The following is a 15,939-nucleotide window of genomic DNA, read 5'->3' as shown; positions in this document are numbered from 1 at the left end:
TAGAGACTTTCACTAAAATGTGTGTTCAAATTTCATTCTCCACTATGTCCCAAAGGCCTGTAGTCCTGTAAAATCAAGTGATATGATGTTTACTGCCAAATAGCCACATTCTTGGTTGGTATCAGGAGCAGAAGTGTGCTACAATTCAATTTCCTTGTTCTCTTAGATATGGCTAATTTCTCACATTAATGTATCTTTGGTTTACAATTAGTGATGTAGTGGTTCCTAAACAAAGTCCTTCATGGTTCTGCATCTTGGATCACAAATAAAAAAATACTGAAGACTGCTTACTATTTAAAGAAGTCCACAACACTGTTAGTAATGAGACAACTTCCCGAATCATTGCTGAATTTGGAACAATGATGTTGCATCAGATGGTGAAGAAAGGACATTGTTATGAAAATAATAATTCTGTAAATGTCTACCTGAATGATCAAAGTCACTATTAAAGGTGGGATATTATTAAAATCTATGGGTTTGAAATGCACTAAGCTGAACCAGTGTGGTGTGGTTATTGTGGTCCAGTATCAGACAGGATGAAGGCGACACAGTAAATCCAACCCAATGGAAAGAAAGCAAAAAAGAATCAGTAATTTAAAACGAATGCCTGCAGTTCTCAGAAATGGACCATTTAAAAGAAACATAAAAGTCGGTGCAATTACTTCTCCTCAGCTTCCTTCCTGTTAAGCAGTGACTAGGTATGAACATGAGAGAGCCTGTACTGGGTCAGACCAAAGGTCTGTCTACTCCAGGATCCTTTTCTGACAGCTGTAGCTACTTACAGTATAAGATCATGTCAAAAATGCAGTGACATTTCCTGTGTGATCCTGGGGCTGCACAGTCTCCTCCAACCTCTATTTGACTGGATATAGGCTTTGGAAATGTATAGAGGAGTGCTAAGGATTTGATTTTATTTTCAATACAAGCATTTAAAATGCAAAATAAATATAATAAAGGTTTATGACAATATCCATTCTTTTTTCACCTGAAAATGAGACTTGATTTGTTTTTCTAATAATCTTCAGGTTAAAACTGTTTATGGTAATCACACACAAAGCCTCTTTTCCATGTCAGAACAGAAAACCAAAACAAATTACACATTACATGATTTTAGGCTGTAAGAGCAAACAGTGAAATCAACCAGGAAGAGAAATGCTACAGTGAAAAAAACCCATCATAACAGAAACCCAAAAAACTCTTCAGCAGTAAAATATACTAGTTTTCAGAGATTCTGAAATGGAAAATTATTCTTGGTATATTGTGTTTATCCTAAAACAACAGATCATTTCTGTGAGAAATTATCCAGATAATGGCAGACACACAGATGAGAAGACTGAAGGTTAAGGTGGTATCTTTCAGGCTGTAAAAAAGTTCATAGATATTTTGCAAACAGGAATGGAGGGTTCTTTCTCTAGACTCTTCTAACCCCTTTTTCTGCTGCAGTAATGCAAACCACAATTATTTCCTGAGAAAAAACACCCAGCATGGGCTGGATGGCAACCATATTGCCAACAGTTCTGTCTCCTCCTTTGTAATTTTCTGCATACGGCGTGTACAGCTAGCCAAGTATGGGCCTTTTTTTATGACTCGTATTAAACTCTTACTAGCCGTGCTTTGGCTTCCTCCCACTTTTCTGTACCTACTGCAAGAGATTCAGATTGAGAGCTGCAAGTAGTCCATAGTGAATCAGAGCGTGATGACTCTCCTGTGTTTAGATATCTAATCTGAAAATTAGTCACAGAAAGTCACCCTCACTCCCTGGTAATTAAGGCAATTATATAAACAGATATTAATCTCTGTTGTGAAGCTTAATTCACTGAAGTTTTAATGCTTTGAGAATTTTACTTGAAAGATGTTATAGAAGTCCAATGCCTCAAGTAATCATTCCTCCAGCATTCACAGGTAAAAGATAAAAGGTGAAAACGCAGCTTTCTGTATTAGTCATGTTTTGTAAGTTGTTAGCTTTTGCCACAAAGGAAGTAAAACCATTACATTGTATCAATATAATGTAGGAATAATGAGATGCAGATATGAATATTATATTTATTAAGTTGCTTAAGAGGAAAAGCTGAGTGGCTTAGAGGATAAGGGACTGGGATTTCATCTCAGAAACCCCAGTGGGGATTTAACTTGCAATCCACTGTTGAGACGTTAGCTGCACAATAGCTTGCTCTAATCTGCTGATAGAGGGAAATTATTTACTAGCTATCAAAGGGATACCTGTCTTTGACAGGGCAGTACTCCCCATACATACACATTAGATCCTGTTATTTTCCAAGTTTGAGCCAATTTCAATAAAGAGTATTTGACAAGCTTTAGTCCCATCTAGGTATGTCTAAATATCTGTATCATTTGTCAGTTGTAACTATCTTCCTGTGACTTCCAATGCTTAAACTGGAGAACGTGGAGTAATTCACTGATATGTGAAGCTACCTGCCTTGGAAATACCTCACTTAGGAAGTAGGTAAAGAAGGGATTCATATAGTTAATGGATGCCAAAGATATCGGGCAAACATCTGAACAGTATCAACATTTTGTTAACAATCTAATGTTTGCATGCCTTTTCTGTTGTTACTATGTAAGTTACTAAACTGTTTTGGAAAGGAATAGGTCACTGAAGCATGTATAGACTTGCATATACAGATCTACTTGCACTGAAACAATAATTCACAAAACTTGGAAGCCTATATATTGGTGACCTACATAAAGGAAAGGTCTTCCTAATTTTATTTCTTAGGCACCTAAATCTGGGGTTACAAGCTTGCACATTTTCTTTTGCTCAGACACAGAAGTCAAGCATCCACGCCAATCTTCCACAAGCAGGAAGGAGAGAAGGCATTACGTCTTTATCTCAATAGCCTGATGGTAAGGAAATTCATCGAGGTTAAGGGAAAATCATATTTCCTTTGCTCCTTTCCCTTTAGAATCCACATGAATACTCACTCTGCCAATCTGAGCATAGATGATGGGCTGGGAATTATGCTGTCTTTTGTTCTGAAGCTGAAACGATTCCCCTTCGTATGGAATAATTTAATATCAACCGTACCAATCAAAAGAAATCACACTATGACCTAGCAATCTGAGTATCATTCATCCATGTTGAGGAAAACAAAATTATGTCCTTGCTCCACAAATATTTAATATGAAATGCTTAAACATGTAATTGTCTCTTCCTTATATAAGGAATGTCTTATATGTTGAATAGTTAAAAATATTTGTACATTCTGCTAGAGAGTGTGGTTTTGTGATTAAGGCATTGAATTGGGTTTCATGAAGTCTAGTTTCAAATCTAAGGTCTTGTCTAGAAATATCTGAGTAGGGGCTCTGCACACGACCATTCAGTTTCTATCTGTCTTGCAAACTAAAGTTTCTACTTCTAGAAATCAGGGAGATTAGAAGAAAATTGTGTGTGTGTATTATTGCTTATCTGCACTCAAGTCTCGTTTTATATGGAGTAAAAGGAAATCCCTGTCTAACAATACAGCTGTAGCTTCAATGACAACTCTTTTCAACCTTGGAGAAATCACTTTATCTCAGTTTTCACCTGTTACAGTTTTGCTTATTTAAACTACAAGCTCTGCAGAGCAGAAAACTTCTCTTATTACATGTAAAGTATTTTGCAAGAAATTGCATACTATATGATCCTGACCGTTGCTTGAACCAGTAGATGCTACTGCTGTGTAAAAAAAATGGCCAGGCTAGGCCACCAGATAATGAAAGTTGTTGCCATTTGATTATTTTTTTTGTTGCCTTTGTGAAAGAAGAGTGCTCTCAGTTCAGTTCACAATAAATCCGCAGCCCATCAGAAAGCCATGAATCTGTTCTATTGTAATTCTGGACGATCATTTCCCACGGAGAGGTCAGGAGCCAAAAGGACATCGGTGTTCTCAGGCCTTGAAATTACTCCTCCAGGCAAGAGGGAGGCATGTTGGGGGATCTGTCTGTATTGCACTTTTATGGGCAAGGAGGCTTTTATCTCCAAGGCTGATGATCCCATACAGAAACTTATTGATTCCCATAGGTAACTCTCCTTGACTTCAAAATGGCCCACAATTTTACTTTCTGTTCTTAGTTAAGGTTGTTGGTAGGTTATAACTTACAGAAATAAAGGAAATTGCACATTACAGGGTGCTGCTCTAGGCCATGTCTTCAATTTTAATGAATTTCTATTAAAATTAATTTATCTCCTATAAATAAAATACTACAAATGACAAAAAGAAGAAAGGGAGGAGTCTTCCAGGAACTTAATATGCATTAGGCAATAGGTGACAAAAAGTCAGAAGGTAAGACATGGACAACTTCTAGTTTTACATAACAGAGTCCACTCCGCTGATTGCCATCTTATTACTTTGTGTCAGAGGTTAAATAAAAAATATTTTTTTCAAGCTGTTACACTAGAAAATAACTGAACACATGAAGTACATGAAAAAAGGCAAACTGTAAAAACACGCACATACATTCACCTGTGTTTCTTTGTTACTTTCAATCCATCTGCTCATCATTGAACTATTCATATGTAACCGCTCTTAGTATACAGTAGCTTCCTAGTTCATAATTCATGATTCAGGTTTTTTATCATATCTTTCTTGAACTTTGATCTTTCATACTTAGTGCTGCCTTGATAAAATATTTAGAAGTACAACATTTTCCACTGAAAAGGTAAACTTAGAGTTTTTTATGGTAGCCTCTGTTAATGCACTAGCTTCAACCCACAGGAGACCCAAGCTGAACTCTATCTCGGTCACATTTAGCTGAAAATTGCATTTGCAAAAATCCTCCATCCCAAAGAGCTGACTTTAATAGTTACTTCCCAGCAGATAAAAATGTATTATCTATATAATAAAACAAGACCCCCAACTTAAAATAAAACCCTAAACCAAAACAAAAAAACATTCTACATATACTTGTAGGCATTGAATATTATCGAGTAATTTTGCCAAACCAAGCAAAACTACTGCAATATCTCCTTTACCAGTTTCATCAATTCATATACTCAGAATAACAAACAAGTTATTCTCCTGAGGTAGAGAACTGATGAAGTCTCAGTTCATAGCTCACGGCTGATTGAATTTAGCATCTAGGAACATGCAAAGTCCAGCTAAAGCTTTTTCAAGGTCTGGAGAACTCACAAGGGTTCTGTCCACCATGGTTTCTCTGATAGCTGGTAGGAGCCTTTCTCCCAGTATAAGTCTCTTGTCTCCACCTAGCCACTAACTTTCATGAAACCTGTAAAAACTCAATTAGTTTTGAGACCTTTATCTCCTTGTTGTATTTGGTTGAAAGGGGTTTTGGTTGAAGGCTGCCAAGGTTCTTAGGGACAGAGAGATAGGGTGGCACACAAGATAGACATACACATATCCAGAGTCAGCACAAACACCTGCTTCTGTTACATTATAGCTGCATAAATCAGGATATGATACTAAAATTAATGGAGCAGTATATATTTAAGAAAATGGACAACAAGTAAGAAGATAATATATCCCATTCTCTACTGTTTTGTTTTACATTTCAAAAATAGGACTTGGGCTTCTCCCGCAAAAAAGGTGGAGGGATCAATAGCCCAAGTGAAGTGCATCTACACCAATGCACACAGCATGGGCAACAAACAGGAGGAGCTGGAAGTCATTGTGCAGCTGGAAAATTATGATATAGTTGCAATCACAGAAACATGGTGGGATGACTCACACAACTGGAGTGCTGCAACAGATGGCTATAAACTCTTCAGAAGGGATAGGCAAGGAAGGAGAGGCGGTGGGGTAGCCCTGTATGTTAGGGAGTGTTTTGACTGTCTAGAGCTTGATGATTATGGTGAAAGGGTCGAGTGTTTATGGGTAAGAATCAGGGGAAAGGCCAACAGAGCAGATATCATGGTGGGAATCCGTTATAGACCACCCAACCAGGATGAAGAGGCAGACAAAATATTCTATAAGCAGCTGGGAGAAGTCTCACGATCGCTAGCCCTTGTTCTCCTGGGGGACTTCAACTTACCAGATGTCTGCTGGAAATACAATACAACAGAGAGGAAACAGTCCAGGAGGTTCCTGGAGTGTGTGGAAGATAACTTCCTGACACAGTTGGTGAGGGAGCCAACTAGGGAAGGTGCCCCGCTAGACCTGTTGTTTGTGAACAGAGAAGGACTTGTGGGTGATGTGATGGTTGGAGGTCATCTTAGCCGTAGCGATCATGAAACTATAGAGTTTTCGATTCTTGGGGAAGGAGGGGGGTTAGCAGAACTGCCACCTTAGACTTCTGGAGGGCAGATTTTGGCCTGTTTAGGAGCCTGATTGACAGAGTCCCTTGGGAGGCAGTCCTGAAGGGCAAAGGAGTCCAGGAAGGCTGGACATTCTTCAAGAAGGAAATCTTAAAAGTGCAGGAGCAGGCTGTCCCCATGTGCCAAAAGATGAGCCGGAAGGGAAGAAGACCAGCTTGACTGAACAGAGAGCTTTGGCTGGAACGCAGGAAAAAACCGAGAGTTTATGACATTTGGAAGAAGGGGCAGGCAACTCGGGAGGATTACAAGGATGTCGTGAGGTTATGCAGGGAGAAAATTAGAAGAGCCAAAGCCCAACTAGAACTCAATCTGGCTACTGCCGTAAAAGACAATAAAAAATGTTTCTATAAATACATTAGCAACAAAAGGAGGGCTAAGGAGAATCTCCATCCTTTATTGGATGTGGGGGGAACCATAGTGACAAAGGATGAGGAAAATGCTGAGGTACTCAATGCCTTCTTTGCCTCAGTCTTTAACAGTAAGACCAGTTGTTCTCAGAGTACCCAGCCCACTGAGCTGGAAGACAGGGACAGGGAGCAGAATGAAGCTCCCATAATCCAAGGGGAAATGGTTAGCGACCTGCTACACCACTTAGACAATACACGTCTATGGGAGCTCCCATAATCCAAGGGGAAATGGGTAGCAACCTGCTACACCACTTAGACAACACACGTCTATGGGACCGGATGGGATCCCCCCAAGGGTACTGAGGGAGCTGGCGGAAGTGCTCACCAAGCCACTTCCCATCATTTATCAGCAGTCCTGGCTAACCGGGGAGGTCCCAGTTGACTGGGGGTTAGCAAATGTGATGCCCATCTACAAGAAGGGCCGGAAGGAGGATTCGAGGAACTACAGGCCTGTCAGCCTAACCTCAGTGCAGGGGAAGGTTATGGAGCAGATCATCTTGAGTGCCATCATGCAGCACGTACAGGACAACCAGGTGATCAGGCCCAGTCAGCATGGGTTTATGACAGACAGGTCCTGCTTGACTAACCTGATCTCCTCCTATGACATAGTGACCCGCTTAGTGGATGAGGGAAAGGCTATGGATGTTGTCTACCTGGACTTTAGTAAAGCCTTTGACACCATTTCCCACAGCATTCTCCTAGAGAAACTGGCTGCTCATGGCTTGGACAGGAGTACTCTTCGCTGGGCAAAAAACTGGCTGGATGGGTGGGCCCAAAGAGTTGTGGTGAAAGGAGTTAAATGCAGTTGGCAGCTGGTCACAAGTGGTGTTCCCCAGGGCTCAGTATTGGGGCCAGTTCTGTTTAATATCTTTATCAATGATCTGGACAAGGGGATCGAATACACCCTCAGTAAGTTTGCAGATGACACCAAGTTGGGCAGGAGTGTTGATCTGCTTGAGGGTAGGAAGGCTCTACAGGCAGATCTGGACAGGCTGGATCGATGGGCCAAGGCCAATTGCGTGAGGTTCAACAAGGCTAAGTGCTGGGTCCTGCACTTTGGTCACAACAACCCCGTGCAACACTACAGGCTTGGGGAAGAGTGGCTGGAAAGCTGCCTGGCAGAAAAGGACCTGGGGGTGGTGGCTGACAGTCAGCTGAATACGAGCCAGCAGTGTGCCCAGGTGGCCAAGGCAGCCAACAGCATCCTGGCTTGTATCAGAAACAGTGTGGCCAGCAGGACTAGGGAAGTGATAGTCCCCCTGTACTCGCTACTGGTGAGGCTGCACCTCGAATACTGTGTTCAGTTTTGGGCCCCTCACTACAAGAAAGACATGGAGGTGCTGGAGTGTGTCCAAAGAAGAGCAACGAAGCTGGTGAAGGGTCTAGAGCACAAGTCCTATGAGGAGTGGCTGAGGGAACTGGGGTTGTTTAGCCCGGAGAAAAGAAGGCTCAGGGGAGACCTTATTGCTCTCTACAACTACCTGAAAGGAGGTTGTAGCAAGGTGGGTGTCGGTCCCTTTTCCCAAGTTACAAGTGATAGGACAAGAGGAAATGGCCTCAAGTTGCACCAGGGGAGGTTTAGATTGGATATTAGGAAACATTTCTTCACCGAAAGGGTTGTCAGCCATTGGAAGAGGCTGCCCAGGGAAGTGGTTGAGTCACCATCCCTGGAGGTATTTAAAAGACTTGTAGATGTGGCACTTAGGGACACGGTTAGTGGTGGACTTGGCAGTGCTAGGTTAATGGTTGGCCTCGATGATCTTAAAGGTCTTTTCCAACCTAAATGATTCTATGATTCTATATTGCCCATTTTGAATAAGCTGCACACAGCTCTTGATTAAGACAAGTTGTTTGGACAGACAGAAGTGAAGAAGCAGAGAAAACAGTCTAGAGGTTTTCTGACTCTGAATTTTAAATTCACAAAATGTGTTTGAGAGATGCTACTAGGGAGAGAAGTTTCTGTGTACAGTTCACTGACTATTTTCAATAGGAGACTTTTTTTTTAAAATCAGAAAAGTAATGTGAAGACTGGAGTCAGTGTTGTAATTGATATGCAGAACTGGGATTTACTTCAACTTAATCACTTAGAAGTTATAACTCTACTACTTTAATCATCTAGGCTTTCTTCATACTCAATGGAGAAAGATATATGGGAGGAATTAAACTCTCAAAATAACTGTCTCTTCATAGCCTAAGGATTTGAAGCCTACATATCGAGCTTTTAGATGGACAAAGTTAGGTCAGAAGCATCTCACCCTTACAGAGCAGCCTATTGAATCCATTAACATCAGGATGAATTTTCAGTGTTTATAAGATCCATAGATTTGTTCCAGTAACAGCATTAAATCCTTTATTACCTGGACAAGGCAAATAATTAAGTGATAATGTCTGAGGACTGTGGTCTCAAAAACCTTTAGCAAAATGGCAAGTTTTGGTTCTTGTTATAGTTGGCTTTTGCAGTAGATACAGAAGATATTCTCCAAATGCCAGAAAGCCAGGATATCAAGTAATCTCTGGGTATGTACATAAGTGTATGTAAATGACAGGAAAGGTAGGAATAAAAGGATAGAAAAGGGAAATAAATATAGCTTGCTGCATGAATCTCCGTCTCAGCTTTTTTAGGAGAATAATAATGGCTTTATCACCAAATTCAGAATTTCATGGAAATGAAATAATGAAACCTTAAAAGAAAGTCTTCAAATTAAAGTACATGCTATCTACCAGACACCTAGCCATACATTCCATTCAAAGTGTTTCTACAGATTGATACTATAAACTCCTTTTCACATGATGTAACATCTGTGTTTATTTTACTGAGACTGCTGGAATGTTAAAAATAATCCATTTAAATTTGTGTCATACAAACATTTTCATAAAAGAAAAGTTGAGATCTCAGAGAAAACCTGAAGACCTATAATTTTTATATGCAATGTATTTTCTATATGTGTTTCTTATGACTACAACAGACCGTTCTTTAAAAAAAACAAACAAACAATGGTTTTGTTTTTTATTTTTACCTACTCTATCAGCTTCCAATGCAAGAAAGTTTTGGTGCAGAGGAAATACACTATACAGAAGCACAGAGATCTGTCTTACCTTCTGGCTCCCTGATCTTACGTCCTGCTGCAGATTTTCGTAGCACACTCCGTCCTGAGTTGAACAAGCTAGTTAACTCATCAAGGGGACTGGTCAATGACCTTGAGTTTGTAGGGCTGTATGGAAATGAAGATGACGAATTTGAGTTCAGTTTCCTGTGATCTGCTCTTGCCACCTTTGGGGAGTAAGGCAGTTTGGAGAATGGAGAAGATGAGCATCCAAGCTGAGCAGGATTTGGTCTCTGAGGTACTTTTGACAGATCTGAGTTTGTACCTGTTTTCCCTGTATTAATCAGAAAACTAGCACAAGTCTCTGGAGGAAATGCAAAATGTGTGGAAGCCCGGTAGGAAATAGGAGGTGGTACAGGAGGAGGGGGTGGTGGGAGAGGAGGAGGTGATGTGGAAGAAGGAGTCACTTTGCTGGAAACATTGAACACAACCAAGCCTGGAGATGCTGGTCTTTCATTCTCCCCTTTCTGGCTTTTGGAGTACTGTGGTGATAATGGACTGGAGCCTTCTGACTGCACAGGGTATTTTAGGTTGGTTTCCAAGACGGGAAGCTTTTTGACTTCTAGTGGTGTTAGAGGTGATTCATCAGAAGCAGGTGAACATGTGACAGGGGTTGGAGGAAATACAAGAAGTGGTGGCCTGTGGGGGAGCAAGTTAGGGAAAGGGGCTGGAATGTCACATGAGTCTTTATAGATCAAAGCTGCTTGACTGTTGCCATCCAATGTTCCATCTTCAACATTAACATTTTTTTTGCTTTCAAACAACAGAGGAGGAGATCCAGTCACTACTGGAATTATTCCATTACCATTGCTTCCTTCTTCTGGTAGAAAATACTTCATTTCTTCATATACAGACTCTCCTTGTTCTGGACTTTCTGCTTCAGCAGAACTGCTTTTCATTGCATTCCCTACCATTTCAATATAGACAGGCTCATTTTCCTCCTCTTCTTGTGACATATAGAGACTCAACACGCCATGTTGTGGCCCATCCGCAGAAGCTGCTCTCTGTACTGTCACAGTGTCATAGCAACCTGGTTTAGCTACTGTGCTTGCCTGTTTTACATCCCCAGGCTTTTGGCCAGGTATTTCTTCATAAGAGCCACTAAGTTTCGTATTGGGACTTCGTTTTGGTTTTCTGGGAGGTATTTTTTTCATGGTACTATAGTCATCACTGTGTGGCCTTGGACGGGTCAGTACTAGGAAAGTGAAAAAGGTCTGTGTTATTAACAGATCAAAGTCATTTTTTTCTTACACAGGTCTACTACCTTAAGCCTTCAAATGTTGCCCATATAGTTTTGCAATGAGCAGCAGTCACAAACACAGGGATTCAGTCAAAAGTATAAATATTTCAAGGAATGAAATGCAGAACTTTCAGCTTCCAAACCACAAGCCCTTCCTACCGAGGCATATAATCTGCTTTGGTAATCTCTACTGCCACTAAAAGATGAGAACTAACACCTGAGGAGATATCTTTTGAATCCAAATGTTCACTGCAAGTTCTGTAACACGTGGAAATATGTGCTTGTTATTCCTTTTGCCCCAAGGGAGAGGGGCATGCTTTTAACTAGGAGTTTCAGCATGGTGCTACTTTGACACACATGTTATTGCCAGTAACTGAAGTATCCCCCTTTTATGTAATATCTATAAAACTCTAATTTTAGGCAGATGTTATGCCTATCTCTTCTTCTTTTGTACAGCGGGTGTGGAAATAACTTATAAAGTTAGGGAATTCCATAGCCTAAGGGCAATTCCTCAACTGAGTATACAGTTAACTAAACTGGATGTCTTTTCACAGCCTCCAGGCACGTATGGAGTGGAGAGACTAGATACCTAGGTGATTGGTGTAAATCAGAGCTGGTTTTGGACAAAGACTCAGGAAACTGACATAATTCTTGGAAAATGAGTATATGGCAGGGAAACTGGCCCTATTGTTTCATACGTATGAGAAGAACTCCAAAGTTATTTTGTGAGTGTATACAAGCACTAGTGTTAAAACCACACATACATATATAAATTGTCATTCTTTCAAAAACCTCTGCTAGAGCTTTTTGGTTAAATCAATAATCTCTTGCAGAGCTGGGCACAGAAAGCCGAAACCACTACAGAGCTCCTTAAACCATAGTAGTTGAAAAGTATATTGGACACAATTCATCTCTCCTTACACAGAGCTTGAATGAGCAAGGAAGGGGTTAAGAAAAATGGACTTGCATCTGATGAACCAGACATGAGAACAGTAATTATTTTGCAAGAGGAAGCTGCAAAGGTTTCCACCCATTGTATGCAGAATTAGAGAATGGTTATACATAGCTTTAAACCCAACCTGAAGGATCTTCCCTAATAAGCCTAGAGGATCCTTTACACAAAGCATGACAAGTCAGGCTTATCAAGGAAAAGAAAAATGCATTCCTTCCCTTCATCTTCTACTCATTCATTTCAAGGGTGAAGGAGAATAGAACAACTGAACTCAAAACCATTCTATATGCACTATAATGCATTGAGACACTTTGGGACTTTCATAGCACTTTCCTTCTAAACAAAAAATCCACTGTAAGGAAGTTATGGCACAAACATAAACCACTGAACACATAAGTTATTCATGTGAAGATAGAGAAAAAGTAGGAGAAAGTTTAATGTTTAACTGGGTGAAATTCAAGATTCGAGCATTCTGGTTTAGTGATGCAAGATATTCTAACATACAGTTTAAAAGGTGAAATAAAACTGTCAGTGGGGTAGAATAGCTCAAGTTGACAGATCATTTGTCTCTAGAGGGAGTTCTGCAAATAGGTTTTGGTTGTTGACAAACTAGGCAATTAGAACACATGAGTATTATTTGCTGATTTGGAAACAAATGACAAATTGACTAATTTTATTTACTGCCACTGAAATATTTCAGGGAAGTAGGACTTTTCAAAGGTGCTTGACTGTGTTTAAAAGGATCAAAGTGAAAAGAATAAATCAATAACCTAGAGTAACATTTGCAACTGTTTCTCCCTTTATGCCTAACCTTCATTAGCGGTTTCCTTAGAAGCTGCCGACAAGCAAGCACTAACAGCCTCGTATGAAGCGCTCAGTCGTGTGTTGGGGTCCCTCTTTGGTTTGGGAGGAGGCTGTTTCCTTGGTGATGGCAGGCTATTGCTATCGTCCATGCTGAACACAGAGTGCAGGGAGGGGGATCTGATGGATGACCCAGCCGCAGAATGTACCAAGCCGTCCACTGCCATGGGGACAGGGACGGAGCTGGAATGAAAGTGCTTAGGCGTTCGACAGCCGGCAAAGCTGTCCTCAGAGACCTTCCCACCCTTGTCTTCAGCTCTGAAAACACAGAAAAGAGGCCCAGATGCATTATTCAAGCGATAACAATGAACTTGTTCATGCAAACATAACAACAGCTTTTTGGTAAACAATCTCGCAACTCCCCTGCTGTGTCGAGGGGATGTGTGTAGTGATCTTCTGACAAACAAATCCAGATCAAGCTGCTAGCTTTCTTCCATTTCCTGTTTCATGATAAATCAGGACACCGGCCCTTTTTCACACAAATGCAGCCCTCCTTAAGCAGTTTCATATTGTTGATCAGACATTCACTGAATGAATTGTTCACACTTTGATTGTTACACACAATCAAAAGCTGGGTTTTCAATCTGAATGATAATTTCTGGGAAATCCATTTTAATAGAAAGTTACTGAGGCAGCAAATGCTGAGTCTTTATCATTATTTTCTAAAAAGACAACTATAAATTCTATTTAGATAATGCAAATCTTTAAAATATGAGATGACCTTTTTAAACAGCTACGTTGGCTGCTTGAACAATTCCACGCAGATATCTATAGATCTTCCTGTTTAAGCTTAATTATTAGTTATCATTTGAATAATATTAATTAAGACATTATGTTTAGTTATTTCAATCGCAGTTTTGGAGTTTTACTTATTCCAATTTTTTTCTTTTTTTTTTGCTATTTCAATATGTGTTGAGAAATGATGTTTATCAGCTGCTTCCAACAAACTGATTTTTAACAAAAATTCTTCTAACATTTTATTCCTCCGAAAATCAAAACATTGAAAACCTTTTAACTTAGAGTGGTAATGTATTAGATAGAAGATGTCTATACCATCATTTTACAAATAAATCCCTGAGCATTTGTTTTTTTAAATTGTATTTCTGCATGGCAAATCACCAGCAGAGCTGGAATTCATGTACAGGATATAGCCAACTGCCCATGTAGTAAATGAAATAGCTAAAGATGAAAGCATGGTGCTCAGTGGATAATTTGTTTTCCCTGTAATGTTTAATTACAGTCTTTCCTACAAAGGCATTTCCTCCAATATGTAATCACTGGGATATTTGAAGCTAATTAAGCAGATGCACTGCCATTTTCACTTTAATAAAAGTCACTGACAAAAGCAATGAAAGCAAAGGGAGTTGTTCTGGATGAAAATTAAGTTCCTATGGAAAAATAAACATTTATATGTCCAGCAAGTTATAGACACATTCCTGCTATAGACACATACCTATTAACTGCAAATTCTACCTCTGCCCATTCAGCTGTCTGAGAGAAAAGAGATCAGGGACTCAGTTCCTAGAGAAATGCTCTCCAGCATTTGCTGGATTTGTAAAACAGGTACTCCTGAAAACTCTGATGGGAGTTAAACAAAAACCATTTGCCTATTTTTAAATAAGAGGAACGAATCCTCCTCACAATCAATCTACCTAGTTCAATGCATAATCAGGATTTCTTGGTCTGGACTTTATTGTATTTTAATGCCTTCCTAGCTGTTTTTCATTACCTTGGCAATTTCCCAATGTTGGAATTTTAAGTTAGAGGATTTTTTCTTTTGTCTGTTTGGTTTGATGAAAGTTCAACTATAATTTATTTATCATAGAATTAAAAAATATTTCTGTAAAAAATAAATGCCTCAGAGACTTGAATAAGTTCCTATAAAGCTCAGTGTCACCTGAATAGGATATTAGGGGTGTCCTTAAGTTTCTAGACTTAATTACCTGAAACACAGAAAAAAATAGGCCCTAACATTGATTCGGGCTGAGTATATACTTGAGAATCCTCTTGCGATTCCTCTGTCTTTTCTATGACTTTCTAAGCAGGGAAGGAAATCACTAAAACTGAAGAAACACTTTAATTCTTCACAGTAGATGTTTTCTCATCTTACCTTTTGTGGCCTTCTTCTGGTCTGTTTCTAGCCTCTAACTTTTCCCTGTGGTAAGCAGCATTCATCTCATTGCGGAGCCGGTCATTTTCCCGAGCAATGTCAGAAGCGTTTTGAATGACCAAGGCATCATATGTTTTCAATCCCATATCCTCAGCATTCTGCAAGAAGCTTTTGATTGAGGTGACCTCTTGCTGTTTGATGCTCATCTTCTGTAGCAAGCGCTGGCGAGCTAGAAATCCTCTTACAACTACCATAACAGAAGGAGAAAATATGGACCAATGAAAGACAACTAATCAATTGGTGAATAACTTAATATTACTGTGTATTCTGCTGTAAACATAAGCAAATCAAATTCAGTCAACGTCTTATACAAAGAACGAAAGAAATGTGATGGCATATGAATAACATACTAAAATGGAACTCTTTCTGTTTTCTACTGCCAGTACTTAAAACAAACTATTGACAGTAAATTCATTCATAAATTTGAGCTATCACTACTCAGAATGCTTATTTTCACTGAACTTTATTTTTTATTACATTACAACTGGAAACATAGATGTATGCTACAAATTGTGAAAGCATACATTTACACTGCAAAGGTCAAAAGATCGTTTGTTTCAAAATAAAACCCTGAATAAATGAATGTTGCATTGAATGCAGTAGGAATTAAAGGATCATTTGCTTTTGGTCAACTTTAAAAAATGCTTTAAATATTTCAGTGTACCTAAAAAAAAAATCAAAATCAAAACCAACACAAGATTTTTTAGTGTGACTTAAAGACCTTTTGTTGCTCATTTCCTTTCAGCAAAAACAATTAGATTAATTTAATGCAAATTTCTCAAATGTATCTGTCACATCATGTCTGCATTTTTCAGTTTAAAATTTTCATCTGCATTGCATCAGCTTTATGTATCTATTAGGCCTATTTTTCACACTCTTTGTCAGCCTTACATTGGGAGAAGATTTTGATGTATCTATCTCCTATAACAGCTTT

General features: G+C 39.4%; 1 protein-coding gene across 1 annotated transcript in view; it reads right to left on the bottom strand.

Moving 5' to 3' along the window:
- The window catches only part of MYO16 (myosin XVI), a 297,557-nt gene that overhangs the window by 33,095 nt on the left and 248,523 nt on the right, over positions 1-15,939 (bottom strand). The window contains exons 29-31 of the mRNA XM_050904272.1: positions 14,946-15,192; positions 12,786-13,093; positions 9,775-10,977 (exon numbers count right to left, since the gene is read on the bottom strand). Coding sequence (XP_050760229.1) covers positions 9,775-10,977; positions 12,786-13,093; positions 14,946-15,192 — 1,758 coding nt within the window. The remainder of the gene's footprint in view (positions 1-9,774; positions 10,978-12,785; positions 13,094-14,945; positions 15,193-15,939) is intronic.

Source organism: Gymnogyps californianus, chromosome 1 (assembly GCF_018139145.2).
Source record: "Gymnogyps californianus isolate 813 chromosome 1, ASM1813914v2, whole genome shotgun sequence".
Lineage (NCBI taxonomy): Eukaryota > Metazoa > Chordata > Aves > Accipitriformes > Cathartidae > Gymnogyps > Gymnogyps californianus.
The sequence above is the reverse complement of the archived record's forward strand: the minus strand, read 5'-3'. Positions and strand labels throughout refer to the sequence as shown.